At 47.8% G+C, this 18,817-nt stretch overlaps 1 protein-coding gene across 1 annotated transcript in view; it reads left to right on the forward strand.

Annotated features, from left to right (window-relative positions):
* The first annotated feature begins 3,217 nt into the window (after nucleotides 1-3,217).
* LOC103546375 (serotransferrin-like) overlaps nucleotides 3,218-18,817 on the forward strand; it is a 61,290-nt gene continuing 45,690 nt past the window's right edge. The window contains 10 exon segments of the mRNA XM_070576090.1: nucleotides 3,218-3,372; nucleotides 5,290-5,453; nucleotides 11,079-11,187; nucleotides 11,986-12,162; nucleotides 12,898-13,045; nucleotides 13,818-13,873; nucleotides 14,648-14,826; nucleotides 15,598-15,775; nucleotides 16,982-17,136; nucleotides 18,722-18,812. Coding sequence (XP_070432191.1) covers nucleotides 3,330-3,372; nucleotides 5,290-5,453; nucleotides 11,079-11,187; nucleotides 11,986-12,162; nucleotides 12,898-13,045; nucleotides 13,818-13,873; nucleotides 14,648-14,826; nucleotides 15,598-15,775; nucleotides 16,982-17,136; nucleotides 18,722-18,812 — 1,300 coding nt within the window. The 5' untranslated portion in view covers nucleotides 3,218-3,329.

An 18,817-nucleotide genomic window follows, 5' to 3' on the forward strand; every position in this document is an offset into this window, starting at 1 on the left:
GATCATCAGTTTTCAGTCTGCCTGATCCCACCGTCCTGAAGACTCAGGGGCAGGTCTTTGAGAGGAGTTGGCCCTGGTGCTGGGCAGAGAGCAGTGTGGGGGAGAGGGGGCAGGGGCGGTTCAAGCAGACAGAGGCTCTTTGTTTGCTCTGCTGCTTTGTAAATGAGACAACATTTGCAAAGAACAAATATTGGTTCAGAGGACCAGTGCCTTCCTGCCCACCCCATTTAGGTCAGCTCCCCAACCCCCCTGCACGTACACACAAGCTCAGCTCTTTCTACAAGAGGGTCAATCCTGTTGAAATGTAAGAGTTTTATCCAGTTTATGGTGGAAGATTTGGGTCATGACTTGGATTGGTCCGTAACTGGAAGCTCTCTTAACTCCTCTCTCTCTCTCATCTTCCTCCCTCCCTTCTTCCCTTTCCTCCTCTTCTGGATAAATAAAGAGAAGATGACTATCAAGAAGGCTGCTGTGGTCTAAGGAAGGCTGGGATGTAGGAGATTTGAGTTCAGGTCCTGGAGTTCTGTGAATGAGGACTGTCATTCTACGCTAGTGTCCACATCTGAAAAATGGGGGACTGATCTTATCTCCTAAGGTAGTTGGTCAAGATCACAAGATCTTGCCCCCGAACTGTGCCTGGTACATGGAAGAGCTGACAACGGGACACTTTCCTTCTGTCTGAGCACAACAAGCCAGTGTGTGCCTGTGGTTCGGCTGTTGGAGGACAAGCCCCTCTGCAGACTGAAACTGGAGCTTTGTGGCTGTGGAGAAACGGCAGAGCTGGGAGTGCCCTGTCTGTTCCTCTCTCAGTGGACCACAGATGAGCCCCTTGGCCTCTGTGTGTCCCTGTTTCCTGGGAGAGGCAGTGTCCCTGGTGGATGAGTATGTTCACTCTGGAACCAGGCGGCCTGATTTTGCATCTGACTTGCCAGCTGACCTGGAACAAGTTATTAATCTCTCAGGGCTTCCATTTCCTCATGTCATCTGTAGAGTGGGAATTCTAATGCACTGATCTCAGAGGGCTGTGGTAAGCACCCAGTAAAGCTCCTAGTAAGTGCTAGCCACCATGAAGTTGTAAAAAGAGGGATGATGAGCTTCCTGACTCCAGAGCGTCTCTGGTGTAGAATTAAACACCATAAGGGAAAGCACAGGCGCAAGTGTCACAGGCGACCAAGGACACAAAACACTGTCATGGGAACCTCTCACTTCTACATACCCCTTTACACCTGACAGATGTAGGCACACCCATACAACCAGGGTGGTGCACACTTAACACCCCATAGCCAGCCTCACCCCTGCCTCCGAGGAATGGAGCAGCGACAGGAAGAAGGGCAGCAGTGGCCACTCTTTCCCACTGGTGAGGCAGCTGCTTGGATGGCAGGGCTCGTCTTAGGTCCCCACTGTCAGCAGGAAGTCCCTGCTACAGCAGTGCTCTCTACAGTGTGGTGAGACAATCCACTGGGGCGTGGGAGAATATAACCTTACTTCCAGTTATACTTATTCTTAATGCAAAGGACTAACAAATGATCACTCACCCCTCTTTCATATGAGGATTGGTACTGGTCTATAGGCCAGAGAGAGGGATGTCAGGTGGAGCCTTTGCAGTGTCCTGAAGGAAGGCGGGGAACCCGTCCCAGGGCGGGGTAGGGAGGGGGGTGCTGGAATGCTGTGATTCCCTGATCTGTCCTTTGCTTTTGGCTTGTGTGGTTCCACACGGTGTTTTGCACATGCCCAGTCAACTGGATGTACAGATTAGGTGATGCGGTTTAACTCACCAGACCTCATGAGATGCACAAGTGCCTTAAAAAGATGTCTGCAAAGAAACTGGAATTAGAGGATGATTCTGATAACACAAACACAAGTGAACAAAACTAAAATGGAAACACTGACTCATCTTCTAGGCCTGGTGTCAATTAGTGTAAACAGAGCCAAAGATAATGATCATCTGATCAGATTGGATAAGAAGTAACTTTTAGAAATGATGACTCTCTGGAATACGGATTTACACCTACCATCAGGAACCTTGACCTTTCCTTAGGTGTATATTTTGCCTAGAGATATTATTCATTGTACATAAGGCAGCATAAACAGAAGGACATTTAAAAATGAGTATGTCATCTTTGATCCTTTTATAAATTTCTATTCATCCCACGAGTGAAATTTACACAATAGATTAGTGTACCACCTCCCTCTTTTTCCTGATAAGGATGTGCAATTGAAAGAGTTTGGAGGGGCCGGCCTGGTGGCACAGCAGTGTGCCCGTTCTGCTTCTTGGAGGCCCGGGGTTCACCGGTTCGGATCCCGGGTGCGGACATGGCACCGCTTGGCAAAAGCCATGCTGTGGTAGGCGTCCCACGTATAATGTAGAGGAAGATGGGCATGGATGTTAGCTCAGGGCCAGTCTCCCTCAGCAAAAAGAGGAGGATTGGCAGTAGTTAGCTCAGGGCTAATCTTCCTCAAAAAGAAAAAAAAAAGACAGTTTGGAGCCAGGGATGGTCCAGGGCACTGAGATCAGGCCACACCCTCCCTTGCGCCCCCTCTTCATGCTCACCATTGCACTTTGTTCTGAGTCTCAGATAGTCTTCACCACACTCCTGGGCAGCTTCTTGTGGGAGAGAATTTGCCTCTCCTGTGACTCTGTCCCTAGGCCAAGGTGTCTGGCAGGTTCCACGAAGGGAAGGAAAGTTTTCCATCCAGGAATCTTAGCTCAGCGGGGCACACGGCAGGAGAACAGTTCCTCAGTGGGGCCGGCCTTTAAGAGCCCAGGAGCAGGGGTTCTGGGGACACCTGGGAACAAGAGGAGGGTGTGAGCCTGCTCTCTGTGACTTGAGGCCAGCTCTAGTCTTTTCTGACACCCTTTCCCAGGATGGTCTTTCCTTGTCACACTCTCGTCCTACTCTGGATCTGGGGCAATTCCCTTCTGCCTTCCATCTGTGCAATGAGCACATAGGACTGGTACAGGACCAGCTCTGGCATCCGGATTCAGGAGCAGACCCACTCCCGCCCCTGCCCACTGTAGCCTCCCTCCTGGCACAGAGTGAGCAGCTTAACAAGGGGTTGATTTTTCTTTAATTCCCTTTCAATCAGCATTTTTGCGCTGGATTCCATCCACGGATCTGTCCCAGAGCCCAGAAAATGAGGTGATCAGCCTGGGCGAGGAATGAAGTGGGAGGGATGAAAGGCGATTGGGCAAGCGGGTAGCGCAAACACAGGAGGTCAAGGGTTGTGCTCTGCCCTCCGGGCCGAGGATAAAGGGGCGCGGGGCGTGGGGAGGCGGCACAGACGCCGATCAGTCTGTGCTCGCCGCTCCGCGCCGCAGACCAGGGAGGATGAGGCTCGCCATCCGCGCCCTGCTGGCCTGCGCGGTCCTGGGTGAGTGCCGGCGCGGGGAAGGCCCGCAGAGTCGCCGGCCCTGGCGCCCCTTGCACCCTGGACCCCGCCACACCACTCTCTGGGCTCCGCGCTCGGGCTGGCAGCCCGGGGCCCTCTCCTTCGCTCCTCCTCCCGGCACCCCTGCACCTCCTTCAGTACCGCCGCAGGGCCGGCACTGCGCCTGCGCGCACCTGCTGGTTCCGCTGGTGCCTCTGCCGCCTTTTCATGCTCTCCTTGCCTCCTCCTCGTTGTCCAGTAAATCTTGTAGTGGTGGAATACAGTAAAACAGAGCACTTTCTTCACGGTTTATCAGATCCCTTCGCTGTGGCCTCCTAGGCAAGTCCAAACTGCTTAGCGTAGCATTCAAGGCATCCCTGGATCTGACTCCGTGGGTCTGATGTCCCCCCTTGGCAATCTGGTGTCCGGTGGGTGCCCCCAGTGCTGATGTTGTCCTGATAATGAGCCAGGGCCCCCAGGAGTTCGGAACATGGGATTGGAAGCCAGACTTCTTGGTTCCTCACCAGTGAGAGAGGCGGCCCAGCGCCGGCCTGGGAGGGTCAGGTCAAGGTAGATGAGGCATGGATCCAGGCACCAGCAGTTGCCGGCACACATGCCTGCTGTGGGACCTGTCACTGCATGGCCTCTCCCACTTTCATCAACTTATGCCTGCCACTCATGGTGCATTTGTCACACCTTTGGAGACGTCCATGTTTAGTCATGTCTCTCCTGAAAAAGTTTACCCTTGAGAGTCGGCCCCTCATTATTTGCCTTAGTCCCCTCCCCCTCAGAGTGGCTCATAGGGCTGTGCAAGGTAAATGTGTGACGGAGGACAAATTCCTGCTCGTAGGACCTCAGGAGGGGCGGTTTGGGAAGGGTCTGCCACTGACTCCTCATGCCTCCTGTGATGCTCCATGGGACAGGTGGGACAAAGGGTGGTTGGGGCAGTAAGTTCCCTGTGGCCCCTCCTTATGCATCCTGGAGAACTGTTGCCCTCCCATCTCCTGCTTTGTGCTTCGGATATGCATCACCTTTCCTCAGTCAGCCCTGTGCTGTGGATCCTCAGAGGGTGGAGATGACAGAGGGCTTTGGGGACAGTGCCAGTGCTCACATGATGGGGACAACATGTCTGCAACCATAGGGGTTTTAATAGCTACAGACATGGCTGGCTTTAGCTTTCTTCTAATGGCAGCCAAGAAGACTGGTGAAAATTGAGGAAGGGGTCACTGGAAACAGAGAGAACCACTGAATATGTGGAGTTTCTAGTTATTCCTGCATCAGAGGATGGCAGATGAGTGTCACAGGCAAATTCATTATCTCATCAATCATTTACCCCTGTTTACTGGCCAAGCAGAGGGAAGATAACTCAGAATGATACCTTCTTTTCTTCCCTGGGCAGAGACCAACATCTGGAGGCCTGATTTCAAGGCCAGTCTTGACCACTGACAGGCTGGGTGACTTTGGGTAAAGCAACACTCTCTGAGCACAGTTGCCCTATTTCTTAAAAATGGTTGTTCCTACCCTGCTGACTTCCCAGAGTTTTGGTATTGAGCCAATGTCTTGAAGTGGCAAAAAATGCCCTGTCCACACTGATAAGGCTTATGTCACATGGCAGTCCCATGATGATGAGCAAAGAAAGCACAGAGAACACAGAGGAGCAGACTGTGGTCTCCATTTGCAAGCTGATGGTTAAGGTGGCATCCCTCTGGCCAACACAGGGTGGTCAGCAGAAAACTGGGAGGCCATTAGGGTTCCCTTCTTTTGTCCCCAGCCTCAGAATGTAGTGGAACCTGTGCCCTGTGGTGTTCATGGACAGGAGTGGGAGGAAAACAGGACAGAAGGAATGTAGCCTTCAAGACTCTTCAGAGGGGGCTGCTGTCTCTCCCACTGGCACAGGGACCTCTGGCCTCTCTCCCATAGGGCTGTGTCTGGCGGAGCAAACTGTGAGATGGTGCACCGTCTCAAATCATGAGGTCAGTAAGTGCGCCAGTTTCCGCGACAGTATGAAAAGCATTGTTCCTGCTCCTCCTCTTGTCGCCTGTGTGAAGAGAACCTCCTACCTGGAGTGCATCAAGGCCATTGCGGTAAGTCGCTGCTGCCTAAAGGAGAGTGGAAGAAAACCGGTACTTTCTCTTTCTTCTGTTGTTTTGGAACAATTCTTTACTCACAGGTAGGAGGCTGATGTGTGGGGCAGTCAGCCCTCAATGCTAATAAACCTACTTCAGAAATGGAAATTGCTGTGGTCATTTTAACGAGTCTTAAAGCAAAATCCAGCAGGCTCTGAAAGGGAACTATTTTGAGGCCCTAAGTTCTCTGAACTCAAGGGAAAAAACAGGAATGTTTGCTATCAAAATTATCATGTAACATGGTTTTGGAAGTTCTTGATACATCATGGGAAGTAGATGGATGATGCTCCCAGGGAAGAGGAATATGGTATCATTGCAGGTGATGGCTGATCCCTTTGTTTTGTAGATCTTCCAAAATACTCCTCACTCCTTCCACACTGTTCCTGCACATCTGAACATGGGTCAGACCCTGTGCTTGGCAATGGGGCTGCAGTGGTGAATTTAAATACACATGGTCCTTACTCTTGAGGAGCTTACAGTTTAGTAAGGAGAGAAGAAAAACATGCAAACAAGTAAACATGTAATTTCAAATTGTGTGATGTACAATGAAGGGAAAGAGTAGAATGCTCTGACAGAGACTTTCAGAGGAAACTTGCTTTGGCCTGGGTGTAACCGTCTCCCTGAGAGGGAAGCAATGAAACTGAGACCGCAGGGATGAGTGTGGCTAAGCCTGCCAAGAGCCATGGGTAGAATACGCCAGGCAGTGAACAAGGGCATGTGCAAAGGGCCTGAGACGGGGGAGAGCTGGGCTTTTTTGAGTTGCTGTAGGGAAGCCAGGGTGACAGGAGCAGAGCAAGCAGGAGGCTGGCAGGAGCGATGAGGTGGGAGAGGTAGACTCAGCCAGATGGAGCAGGATTAACTTGAAAAATCAGTGATTTGGTATAAACAACTGGTTTGGGGATGGGGGTGTGTGTGCGTTTTAATTGGACCTCAGTTACTATCATGGCTTAATAATAACTCTGGAATGATGACATACATTCAGCTTTGGTCCATGCATGCCCCTCTTTATTTTTGAAAATGTTAATAATATAAAATAATACCATCCATGAACCCACCACAGGTTCTCAAAGCTTCATCATTGCCAGGAGCTTACTTCCAGGCCTACTGTTCAGCAGCACTGGATTCTGTGGGAATGGTGCCACTTGGAGGGCCATAACCCACTGGCCCCACGTACGACTACCTATGTGTTTCCCCACCCTGAGCAAACAGAATCCTAAAACTTTCTTGCTTTTTATTCTAGTTTTAAGACTTATATAGTTTTGCTTCTTAAAAAATTTTATAAATATCACATTACTGTGTGCTGTCTTCTCACACTTGCTTTTTCCTCCTCAATATGATGCTAAGATTCACCCATGCTGTTGAATATCGCTATTGTTCCTTCACTTTCACAGCTCGACAATAGTCCGTTATGTTAGTGTACCACAATTTATTTTTTCTTTTCTGGTCATTAGGCATTTGAATTGTTTCCAATTTTTTGTTATTCTAATCAGGGTTTGAGGAATATTTTTATACAAATCTCCTGAGACACAGTATGAATAGTTTCTTCTGAATATATACGTAGTAGTAGACTTGCTGTGTCATGGGATATGTGAGTATTTGATTTTTAAGACAATGCCAAGTGCCTTTGATTTTTAAGCAAATTCAATGTGGTTCTGTCAATTTCCACTCCCAGCAGCAGTGTATGAGAGAATAACCATATCATTCTTGGTGAAGTTGATATTTTGCGATTATGAAATAATCGCTATCTCTGGCAGTGCTTTTTGACTAAACTCTGTTTTTCTGATATTAGAATACTACATCAACTTTCTTTTGGTTAGTATTCCCCTCCTCTATCTTTTTCCATTCCTTTATTTTCAACTTTCTGTGTGCTTATGCTTTAAGTGTGTCTTTTGAAAACTGTATATTGCTAGATTTTGTTTATTAACGCAATCTGACAATCTTATTTATTTTATGTGGTAAATTTAGAGCTTTAATAATTATTGTTTTTATTGATAAATTCGGACTTATTTCTGCCATATGACTTTTTGATTTCTCTTAGTCCTGCTTTCCCTCTGATTTCTGATTTTTAAAAATTGAGTTTGTACATGTGTGTGTTCACTTGCATTGTTTTCTCTTTGTTCCACTCCCCCCGCACTAGTAGTGAATTTAAACTCTTTATTTAAATTCTTTAATGATTTCCCATTAATTTTTTTTTTTTAAAGATTTTATTTTTTCCTTTTTTCTCCCCAAAGCCCCCCGGTACATAGTTGTGTATTCTTCGTTGTGGGTTCTTCTAGTTGTGGCATGTGGGACGCTGCCTCAGCGTGGTCTGATGAGCAGTGCCATGTCCGCGCCCAGGATTCGAACCAACGAAACACTGGGCCGCCTGCAGCGGAGCGCGCGAACTTAACCACTCGGCCACAGGGCTAGCCCCAATTTCCCATTAATTTTTACTGTATACTTTTAGCTTACCAAAGTGTTACAGTAAAAGAATCCTGACTTTTCTTCCCAAACAATAAAAGGACTCCAGAATACAGTGGCTCAGATTTCCCTCTTCCCTCTTTAGATATTACTATTTAATATTTTATATCTATCATTTTTAACCCCACATGTAAATACTTCACGTATTTGTAGGCACTATATGTAAATATATTTGTGTCTGTGTTTGTATGTGTGTGTCTGTGCATGTGTTTATGTCTGTGTGTGTGTGTATACACACCCAGAAATTCAGAAAGAGGGAGAGAGAGAGAATATTTGGATTTACCTACATTTTGCCCTTTGATTTGTTCACCGTTCCTTCTCATGTTTCAGACCATCCTTCTGGGAGATGTTTCCTTCTTGAAATATGGTCTTTTGGCGACCCTTTAGAGTCAATCTCTTTGTGTTAAACTCTCTCAGTTGCTTGCTTGTTTGTTTTCTCTGAAACTGCTTTAATCTCCCCCTTATTTTTAAATGGTAATTTTGCTTAATGTATAATTCCAGTATGACATTTTCACAGTTTTAAGATATTATTCCACTGTCTCCTGACTTCCATGGTAGTTTTGAGAAGTCTGGTGTTATCCTGTCATTCTTTCAATCATCTTTTCCCTGGATAATTTTGAGATTTCATTTCCTTGATCTGTGGTGTTCCACAGATTCACTATAATATTTGCAGTTGTGGAAATCTTGGTACCTATCCTGCTTAGGGAATACTGGATCTGTGGAATCATGTTTTTCATCAGTTCTGGAAAATTTGCAGCCATTGTCTCTTTAAATACTGCCTTGTCTTCAATCTTGCCTTTTTTTTTTTTTTTTTTTAATTCTAGCATTCCAAGAAGACACCTGTTAGGCCTTCTTTAATCTAGCCTTCATTATCTTTTAATCCTTCTTTCATAATTTCCATCATCCGCACTTCTTTTTAGCAGCATCCAGGAAAAATTCTTCAGCTATAGCTTCCAGTTCATTAATTCTCACTTTAACCATGTCTAATAACTTGTTGCTCATTCATTCATTTTTTTATTTCATTATATTTTTTGTTTCTAGAAGCACTAGTTTAAATAATTTTTCTTTTTATTCCTGATAACTTCCTTTTCTATGCTTATCTATGTGGTTGTAACCTTCACTTTGTACGTAAAACTAAATACCTCATTGGTAGCTCTTCTCCTCGCATCCGACAGTTCCAAGCTCCACCACCCTCGAGGGCCCAAGCCTGTTGCTCCTGTTGATGCCCACACATTGCAGCTCACCTTCTTCTGAGTTTGGTTATCTGCACCTGTGAGGTCACGCTTGATTTTCTTCTTCCCCCTCCCTGCTGGTTCAGGTTCCTCTCAGAACCCCTGCTGCTCTAATGGATCCCATGAGTCAGGCCTTGGCTCCTGGGTTCCTGAACCCCTGAGGTTCCAGTGATTCCTGTTCAGGATCCTGGTGTCTTGGCCAAGAAAGTCCCAACCTCACTGCTCTGGGAAAAGCTCTTGTTGGTTTGCTCATTTATTTGTATTCTGTGCTGTGTGGGGTGGGTGGCATGAGTCTCTGGAGGTTACACCCACCTTTTGTGATACCAAGAAAGCCACAAAGATTGTTTCATATCTTGTATGTAATTGTGGGAGAGAAGGGTCCTTTACCAATGCGAATGTATTTAATGGCACTAAAATGTACCCTTAAAAATGGTTAAACAGTAAATTTTATCTTATGTATTTTATTACAATAAAACAACAACAAAAACGAGCCCAACCTTTAAAAGAAAAGTTTCAGCTAGACAAACATATACTTTGGCTTTTATTAATATTATATTTCATTTGGAAATACTATTGTCTCTTTTTTCTTCTTTTTTTAAATTTATTTTTTTATTGAGGCAACATTGGTTTACAACATTATATAAATTTCAGGTATACATCAAGAAATACTATTGTCTTATTACTTACCTATAACATGACACATGATGGAGCTTTGTTTCCTGCCTTGTAATTTAACCAGTAAGAACTATTCATAGGGTACTGGCAAAGGCTTCTAGAAAAATCATTTGATTAACGATATTTGAAGCAAGAAAAGAAGGCAATAAAAATATGTTATTAAGTATATATACAAAAGACAATGCTTCTCACTTTAAGAGAAAATAAATTCTAGACCTGGTGGGAAGGCACCTATAATATTTCAAGGAACTGTTGGTTTAAAGATGAGAGTTAGTAGAAGCAGAAATTAAAAAAATTAAAAAGCAGCAAGTAACAGTGTAATGGAATAAACTCGGACTACCTAGATTCAAATTCCAGCTCTGTGACTTACTAGCTATGTGGCCTGGGGAAGTGACAAACTTTCTGTGCCTCTGTTTTTTAATCTTTAAAATGGAGCTGAGTTGAACAGTGGTGACCTGTGATGTGTCTGAATAGTCTATTAAATGAACAATGAGCCATAAGAGAAGTAATAATCAGCATTCAACCATTAGTTCATAGTATAAGCAAGAAGATAAACCCAGAGAAAGTGCTGAATCCTTGAAGAAAAGACTCCTGCAGTTGTTGGGACCCAGGAAAGGAAGGAAAAGAACTGAGTACTGAATCAGAGTGGAGACAAGTGTCTTCAAGGCTCCCCTCACCGATGAGGAGGGCTTCACAGAGTGCCTGAGGAGGACCTCAGCAGAAGGCCCAAGATAAAGAGGGAAGCAACTGAGCTCACATTGTAAACATGTGTATGAGCACGGCCTGGCAGGCGGCCCCGAGTCCTTGACTGCAACCCCCTTCAGAGCCTGTAGTGCGTGAGCTGTGCACCCCGTCTGGTGCTGGGAGAGCAGCTTTCCCCCATGAGGCCTGCCAGGTAAAGCCTCTGTAATTCAGGTGGATCTTGAAAGATCACGCATAGGTGTCTGGGCCAAGAGCCAGATTCCTCACCAGGGAGAAGAGACAAATGATACATTCCTTCCTCTATGTGGGAGGAATAGGAATATGGCGGCCAAATCCCCTCACCACAGAGGCAGAGTCAACCGAAGCCCATGGTGCGGTGCACGGTCTGGCGAAGCTGCGGGTTCCTCTGGCCCCAGATCCAAGAAGCTCCGCCAGTCACCCCTACTTGCCCCGGTTTAGGTGGGCCTTCCTTGGAAGTGAGGGCTTCATCCAGGTCTGGTCTGTTCGCTTTCAGGATAACGAAGCGGATGCTGTGACGTTGGATGCAGGTTTGGTGTTCGAAGCTGGCCTCTCCCCCTACAACCTGAAGCCTGTAGTGGCAGAGTTCTATGGGTCCAAAACTGGTAAGTTCTCCCTGGGGATCCAGGAAGGAGTTTGTGGCCCTTGTTCTCTCCTGGTAGACGCTGAGTCTTGTCTTGTTCAGGCAGGTAATGGAGATTAGATAGTGAGGAACATTCCCCATTGGGGAGAGAGTAGGGAATGAGGGCCCCTGTCAGCCCCCGCAGTACAACTCAAGGCCTCTGGGACTTTGGGCTGGTTGAGGACTGGTGCTCTGGACACTGACCTCCTGAGACAGGAAATATGCTCCATGGAGAAACAGTGCAGGCTGTTTGCACCCTGACCCAATTACTGTGGTTTAGAGCTATATAGAGGAGTCCTTCAGATGATAGGTGCCACACACAGGGGAGAGACCACACAGAAAAACACACTCAGAGCCTCGACAGCCCTGCCTCTCTCCCGAGAGCAACTTGACTGTCCCTGGGCCTATTTCAGGGGACAGGAAATACTTAGAGGGAGTTAGCAATGTGGCCTCTGTGCCACAACCCCAGTTTCTTGGTGGGCTTGGGTTGGTAAGTGTGGGCCGACACCCTGCAGGGCCAGAATAGGTGAGCGCATTTGGGGCACATGTGCATGTGGCTTTCTTGCCCCTGTATTTGCCTGGAGGGTTATTACAAATGTCCCCCTCTTGTCCTTTCTTTTCCCTGTAAGCCTAGGAAGGTTTTTCTGATCCCTCCCTCTTTACAACCCAATGTAAGTGTGGCCTGGGAGTTACCCTTCCCTACTCAGGAGCCCAGTAGTGATCAGCAGTGTTCCCCTGTGGCCCAGGTTGAGGGTCTTTCATTCCTGCTATCCCTTTGCAGAGCCACAAACCCACTATTATGCTGTGGCCGTGGTGAAGAAGAACAGCAATTTCCAGCTGAACCAGCTCCAAGGCAAGAAGTCCTGCCACACGGGCCTTGGCAGGTCTGCTGGGTGGAACATCCCCATTGGCTTACTTTATTGGCAATTGCCTGAGCCACGTGAATCTCTTCAGAAAGGTAAGCAGGGAGGAGGGTGAGTGCCCTTGGGCAGGCATCTCTTCTTCAGATGCCCCCACAGGCCATACTGGGGTCACTCAGACACCATCAGGAGATCATGTATGATGACTCTGGGGGTGGAAGTGGGAAGTAAACCAGCTTTAAATGGGCAGGTCTATTGCACCAGCAGCCCTTGGGGGGTGTCAGCTGAATCTTTTCTTCTCTGAGCTCCCAACACCCCACCAGGGGCTGTCCTGAGCAGTGGGAGGAAGGGGATGAAGCTTGACAGAGGGCTTCAGTCAGGGCCAAGGTTGCTGGGCCCTGTTGTCTGCTTCTCCAGGGTGCTTTCCTGTCTGTGGCCCAGTGTGTCTCATTCTCCTAGAGGGTTTTCTGGTGGACATCTGCTGGCCATGAGCTTGGCCTGCACCTCTCCAGGACACAGCTCCCAGAGACCTCTCTTTGAGCTGTTTCAGTCTGACAAGGCAGCAAAAGGGGCTGACAGCGACCTAGGACAGGTCTTGGTTGGTGGCAGGCACAGGCCTGGTTCTTAGGGAGGAAGGTAGGATGACAAGGGTTAACTTTCCCGTTTTGGAAATGCTTGGTCTTGAAGAAGGAGCACACAAAAGGGCAAGCTGGGACTGGGTGTACTGATTTTGGTTTGCTCACTGTCTGTTGCTGAATGAGCCTGGGCTGGAGCTGTAATTGCACCTGGCCAGGCTGCTCACACCATGTGCTCCATGTCTCTGTGTTGAGCAGCAGTGTCCAATTTCTTCGCGGGCAGCTGCGTACCCTGTGCAGATCGGACAGCTGTCCCCAACCTGTGTCAACTGTGTGTGGGGAAAGGGACAGACAAGTGTGCCTGCTCCAACCACGAACCATACTTTGGCTACTCAGGTGCCTTCAAGTGAGTGAGACCGACTGCTGCTCCACGGTCACCAAAATACCCAATGTCCTTAGGTTGGGAGACCCTCCCTGGCCCATGGCAGAGCCCAGCCTGCAACAGGGGCATCCAGGAAGACTAATCCTCTCCCAGTGACTCAGCGATCAGCTGGGACTCCCCAGGCCAGGCTAGCATATGCTCCCTTCATGTGACACTGACAAGGAAGGCCCTCTCGGAGGACCCCTTCTGTTTCCCCACAGCCCTCAAACCTGGCCAGTATGTCCTCTCATTGGCCTAGGCAGAACCTGAGGGAACAGCCATGTTCTTAGTGTCTGGGCCATTCTTCAGTGAGTGACCCTCTGCTTTTTGTTGTAGCAGTGTCCTCTGCTCAATGCACTGGCCTCTCTATTGCCTCCCCTCACTACTCCTGTGCAGACAGCTCATGTGGCTGATTTCTTGCTCCCTCTTTTCCCTTGGTTATATCCTTGAGTTTTATAGCCAGCCAAGGGTCCTCCTTCCTCAGGTGACACTATTCCTTTATTCTCCATTTCAGAAGTTTGAAAACTCTTTTCTGAATTAAAATATCTTCAGTGCTTTTTTGCTGCTTTGGGGCACATGGTGAGGAACCTCCAGCTCCTGTGGGCTCATCCCCCATCTCAGTGGTACCCTGGATATCAGCGCCCCATGGTGCTGTCTCAGCTGTGGGTCCCAAGGCTGGACAGGGTGATCAGACCTTCAAGCCTGAGGAGACGGGCCTGCCCTGCAGGAACCCTCCTCAAGTGTCTTTACCCCACAGGTGCCTGGCGGATGGCGCTGGGGACGTGGCCTTTGTCAAGCATTCAACAGTATTGGGTGAGTGACAGAAGAATTTGCAGATCCCCTACCAATCAGTGGGCCTTCTTTTTTCTTTTTTTTTTTAAAGATTTAATTTTTTTCCTTTTTCTCCCCAAAGCCCTCCAGTACATAGTTGTATATTCTTCGTTGTGGGTCCTTCTAGTTGTGGCATGTGGGATGCTGCCTCAGCGTGGTTTGATGAGCAGTGCCTGTCTGCGCCCAGGATTCGAACCAATGAAACACTGGGCCGCTTGCAGCAGAGCACACAAACTTAACCACTCGGCCACGGGGCCAGCCCCTCTTCTTTTTTCTCTTGTCCCCTTTTTCATGCTCAAGAGTCAGACATGAGCATAGTGTGTTCCTCCTTTATCATTACTTGGGTTTCCACCTGTGCAGAGCTGTGAGGCTGTGCGGTCCCCATCTGGATTCCTGGGCCTCTTTCCATCATTCAACCTCCTGAACACAGGGACCCTTCCTCCTGGTCAGTGTTGCCACAGCAAAGGACTGGGGGCAAGTCTGGCCAACCCTGGCCTGAAGTCGGCCTACTGAGATGAGACCTACTGTGGGGTGTGGGGCGGTCACACCTGCATTGGGCATCAGATACTTCTTTGCTTGTAACTGGCTGTGGGATCTTGAACAAGTCAGTTTCCTTATGTTCTCTGGCCTCAGTGATTGCCCCAAGCCTCTCAGCTCATACATTTCGTGATGCAGTGGGATTACAAGGGCAGGGGAAGGGGCACCACACCTCATGGCTCTGCCTGCCGTCGGCCTATCTGGGCTTTCCTCCCCCAGAGAACCTGCCACAAGAGGCTGACAGAGACGAGTATCAGCTGCTCTGCAGGGACAACACCCGGAAGTCAGTGGATGAATACAAGGACTGCTACCTGGCCAGCATCCCTTCCCATGCCGTTGTGGCCCGAAGTGTGGACGGCAAGGAGGACTTGATCTGGGGGCTTCTCAACCAGGCCCAGGTACTGAATCCACCATCCTCCCTCCTGTTTGGATTTGGGACATTTTCCTTCATTCCCTTCTTGCCACTGTAGAAGTCCTTCTGTTTTCAGGACACAGTGGGAACCATGCCACACATCATCCACTTGTCTAAAAGCGCCCAGCAGGGATTACTCTCAGAGTCACACAGAGCCTGGTCCTGCATTATCATGTGCCAGACCCTTTCATTCTGGACCGGTGACATGAAGATGCTCCTTATTGTTCTATTCCATTTCTTTCCATATAAACCAGGCCTTCTAGGCCAAGGGCAAACACTTCCTCCCCCATGAGGCCTTCCATCACCTCCCCAGAAGGAAATGATCTCTCTCCTGATGTCCCTCAGCCTGACAGCAAAGGCAAGCACAGTCAGTTTTACTTACTAGAGTAGGGGGATTCCAGAACTGACCCAACTTTCTCTTGTACAGCCCTCCCATCTGTCCATCAAGAGTTTAAGTGGCAATCACACAGTGTCAGCTTCTGAAGGAGATGCATTTCTTGCACTCAGTGAGCTGTCGACCCAGCCAGGGAGACAGGCACAGAACCACGTTCAGGGAAATGGTGTGGTGTGGCCCCAAGAGGGTTGTGAGTGGAGAAGGTACTGGGTGGAAAGAGCAGGCCTGACTACCCTCTCTCCTGGCATCTTGAAAATTCCGTGGCCTTAATTCAGTTTTCTGGGAATATTGTTTTTCTTCAGTCCCATTTTGCAGCCTGCCTTGTCGCTACAGCCATTCACTGTTGTGTTTTACTATAAACAGGAACATTTTGGCACAGAAAAATCTAAAGACTTCCATCTCTTCAGCTCCCCTCATGGGAAGGACCTGCTGTTTAAGGACTCTGCCCTTGGCTTTTTAAGGATTCCCCCTGCGATGGACACCTGGCTGTACCTGGGATATGAGTATGTCACTGCTATTCGGAATCTAAGGGAAGATATACGTAAGTACTTGAGAAGGATCATGTCACCCTAGGAGCTTGGAAACCTGGTGAGGGTGGGGACCAGTGATAGACTCTTTCCAGGTACCGAACGCCTGCCCTGATATTCCTTTATCTGCCCTGCCTGTGCCGCCCAGTGTTAGATGGATGCTAAATGACATCAGTCATCATGAGGTGGGCCTGGACATCCCCAAAGGGCATTAAGGGAAATTCCTGCTTAAGATGACTTGGATTGATATCAGCATCATTTCCCTTATATGAGTCAGGGCCGCCCTGCCCACTTTGTGAAGCCAATTAGCCTGGTGCAACGTAAGTCAAATAGAATGAAACTGCTACAAACTTGCACATCTGCAGCCAATACTATGGTCAACATGTGCCAGAGTGAAGCTGGAGCTCTAGACACATCAATCCTGCTCCTGAATTTCACTGGGGATGTGTCTAATCATTCATTCATTCAACAGATATTTATGGACCATCTATACATAAACTGTGCTAGGTGTTGGGCATATACACACATATCAGCTTCTGCTGTCATGGAACTTTCTCACTAGTGGAGAAGACAAATGTTCAATGAATAGTCACTCTGTTGAAAGACCAATTAAAAATGAGAGATCTGCTCAGAAGAAGGAAAAAAAAACAGAACAAAATATCATAGTTCTACGAAACCATAAAAACAAAGGAAAACAGGTCTTGGAGTTGAGAGAAGGCTTCCCTGGGGAAGTTATTCTTGAACAGTGTCCATTTATTCAGCAGACATTATTGCGCTGACCATGAGCCAGGTGCTGCCCTGAACAATGAGGGTGCTGTGGAGAACAAGACAGGCGTGGCCCTTGCCTTGGCCAGGCTTCTGTTCTCCTGAAGAGAACAGACAAGGAACAATGAACAATAAACAAATAAATAACAACAGCTCAGGTACTTAAGTACTATTTCAAAAAGAAGAGGAAAAATCTAATCTGAAGTGATAAAGTGCCCAGGGGTCAGGAGGAGGGTTGGCTTCTCAGAAGAAATAACTTTAAGCTAAATCTAAATGATAAGAAGTCAAGCAAGAGATTGTTATTATCTTTGCTTTCTAAGAGCTTAATTCCTTGAATGGACCTGTTGGTGTATTGCTGACAAATTCCAGCATTTGCCTGAAGACAGTAACCTTCATAACTGGCGGGCAACTTCTGGGCCCTCTTCTTATTTCTGCTTCCTTTTCTTATGCCCTAGGCCCAGAAGTCCCAAAGGACGAATGCAAGAAGGTGAAGTGGTGTGCAATAGGCCACCATGAGAAGGTCAAGTGTGACGAGTGGAGTGTAAACAGTGGAGGGAACATAGAGTGTGAGTCAGCACAGTCCACTGAAGACTGCATTGCCAAGATTGTGGTACGTCACTCCTGCCTCCGTAGGGCAGCATCCCTTCCACTGCTGCCTGCCTGGGCCAAGGGCTGAGTGAGCGTTCCTGGGAATGATGTGAGCCCTGGGTTCCCAGGAACCCTGCCCTCACTGTGAGAGTCCAGCCGCACAGGAGCTTCAGATCTTTTGAGCTCATGGATCTGAAGGGCTCCTTGGGGCTCCATTTCCTTCTCGTGTTACCATCCAGTAGAGGGCCGTCTAAGCAGTGTCTGCTTAGCGGAGGCGGGCCCGCGGTGTGGGCGTGCCTGAGACCCACAGTGTGCTGTGACCAGTGCGATAAGGCCGTGTGGCTTGTGCAAGCAGGTGGAAGTTTAGCTTTCTTGATCACAAGAGCATTCCGTGTTTGCTTTTAGAAAAGAAAATAAGATGTAGTTGTAATCTTCTGACACAGAGAAAATCTTGTTAATTGGGATCATATCATATACACAATTTACTAACCTTTTTTCACTTGATATCTAGTGAGCTTTTCCCATGTCACAAGTCATTTTTAGAAACCATGATTAAAAATGTTGTAATCTATTTTTCTTTTTTGAGGAAGATTAGCCCTGAGCTAACTACTGCCAATCCTCCTCTTTTTGCTGAGGAAGACTGGCTCTGAGCTAACATCCATGCCCATCTTCCTCTACTTTACACATGGGACGGCTACCACAGCATGGCTTTTGCCAAGCGGTGCCATGTCTGCACCCGGGATCCAAACTGGCGAACCCTGGGCTGCTGAGAAGCGGAACGTGTGCACTTAACCGCTGTGCCACTAGGCTGGCCCCTGTAATCTATTTCATAGTTGTGGATGTGATGCAATTTATTTAGCCTTGTATCAATATTATCCATAACACCATTTAGTCTGTTTCTATCCTTTTGTTATTATGAATCATACTTGCATGTTTTTACTCACTTACACATTTTACCTGAATAGTGTCCCATATATCTGATTATTCCTTTAGGGTGTAATCCTGGAAAGTATATTGCCAGGCCCAATGGAAAACTTGGCAATCTTTTTGAATTTAAGCATTTTTGTAATTCAGGGCTCATTAAATCTGAGAATGAGGTCATTTGAGTATATTTTACTCATTCATTAAACATCTCATCTGCATCAAGCACTGAATAGCACTTAGCCAATGTGGCCAAGATTTGGGGCTGGAGCTTCCATCAGGAGGCGCTCTAGCCCTCAGACACAGCCTTGAATCCTTGACTCCACTTGTCTGTCTTACAAATGAGAATTCTTGGTGTCAGAAAAGTGTCGTGGGAGTGTCTCTGGGACAGTGTGTCCTATAAGAGGACATGAGGACTGAATGTGGGTCTTTCTTCCTGATGAAACGAAGCAAGGCACCCAGAGTTGATCATCAGCTGATGATGGTTTGGGTGAAAATGAGAGCACCTTTTGTTGTCTATGCTGGGTGCACCTGACTGATCCTTTAGGGGTCCAGAATTAGCACCTGCTGTCTCCTGGGGCCTTCATGACCTGTGCTGGGAAGGCTGCTTCAAGGAAACGGCTGGAAGGGCAGGTGGGACAGGAGGTGGCCTCTCTTCATCTGCTTGATGTGCTGTGTCTTTGCAGAAAGGAGAAGCTGATGCCATGAGTTTGGATGGAGGTTTCATCTACATAGCGGGCAAGTGTGGTCTGGTGCCTGTCCTGGCAGAGAACTATGGTAAG

This window comes from Equus przewalskii, chromosome 15, assembly GCF_037783145.1.
Source record: "Equus przewalskii isolate Varuska chromosome 15, EquPr2, whole genome shotgun sequence".
Lineage (NCBI taxonomy): Eukaryota > Metazoa > Chordata > Mammalia > Perissodactyla > Equidae > Equus > Equus przewalskii.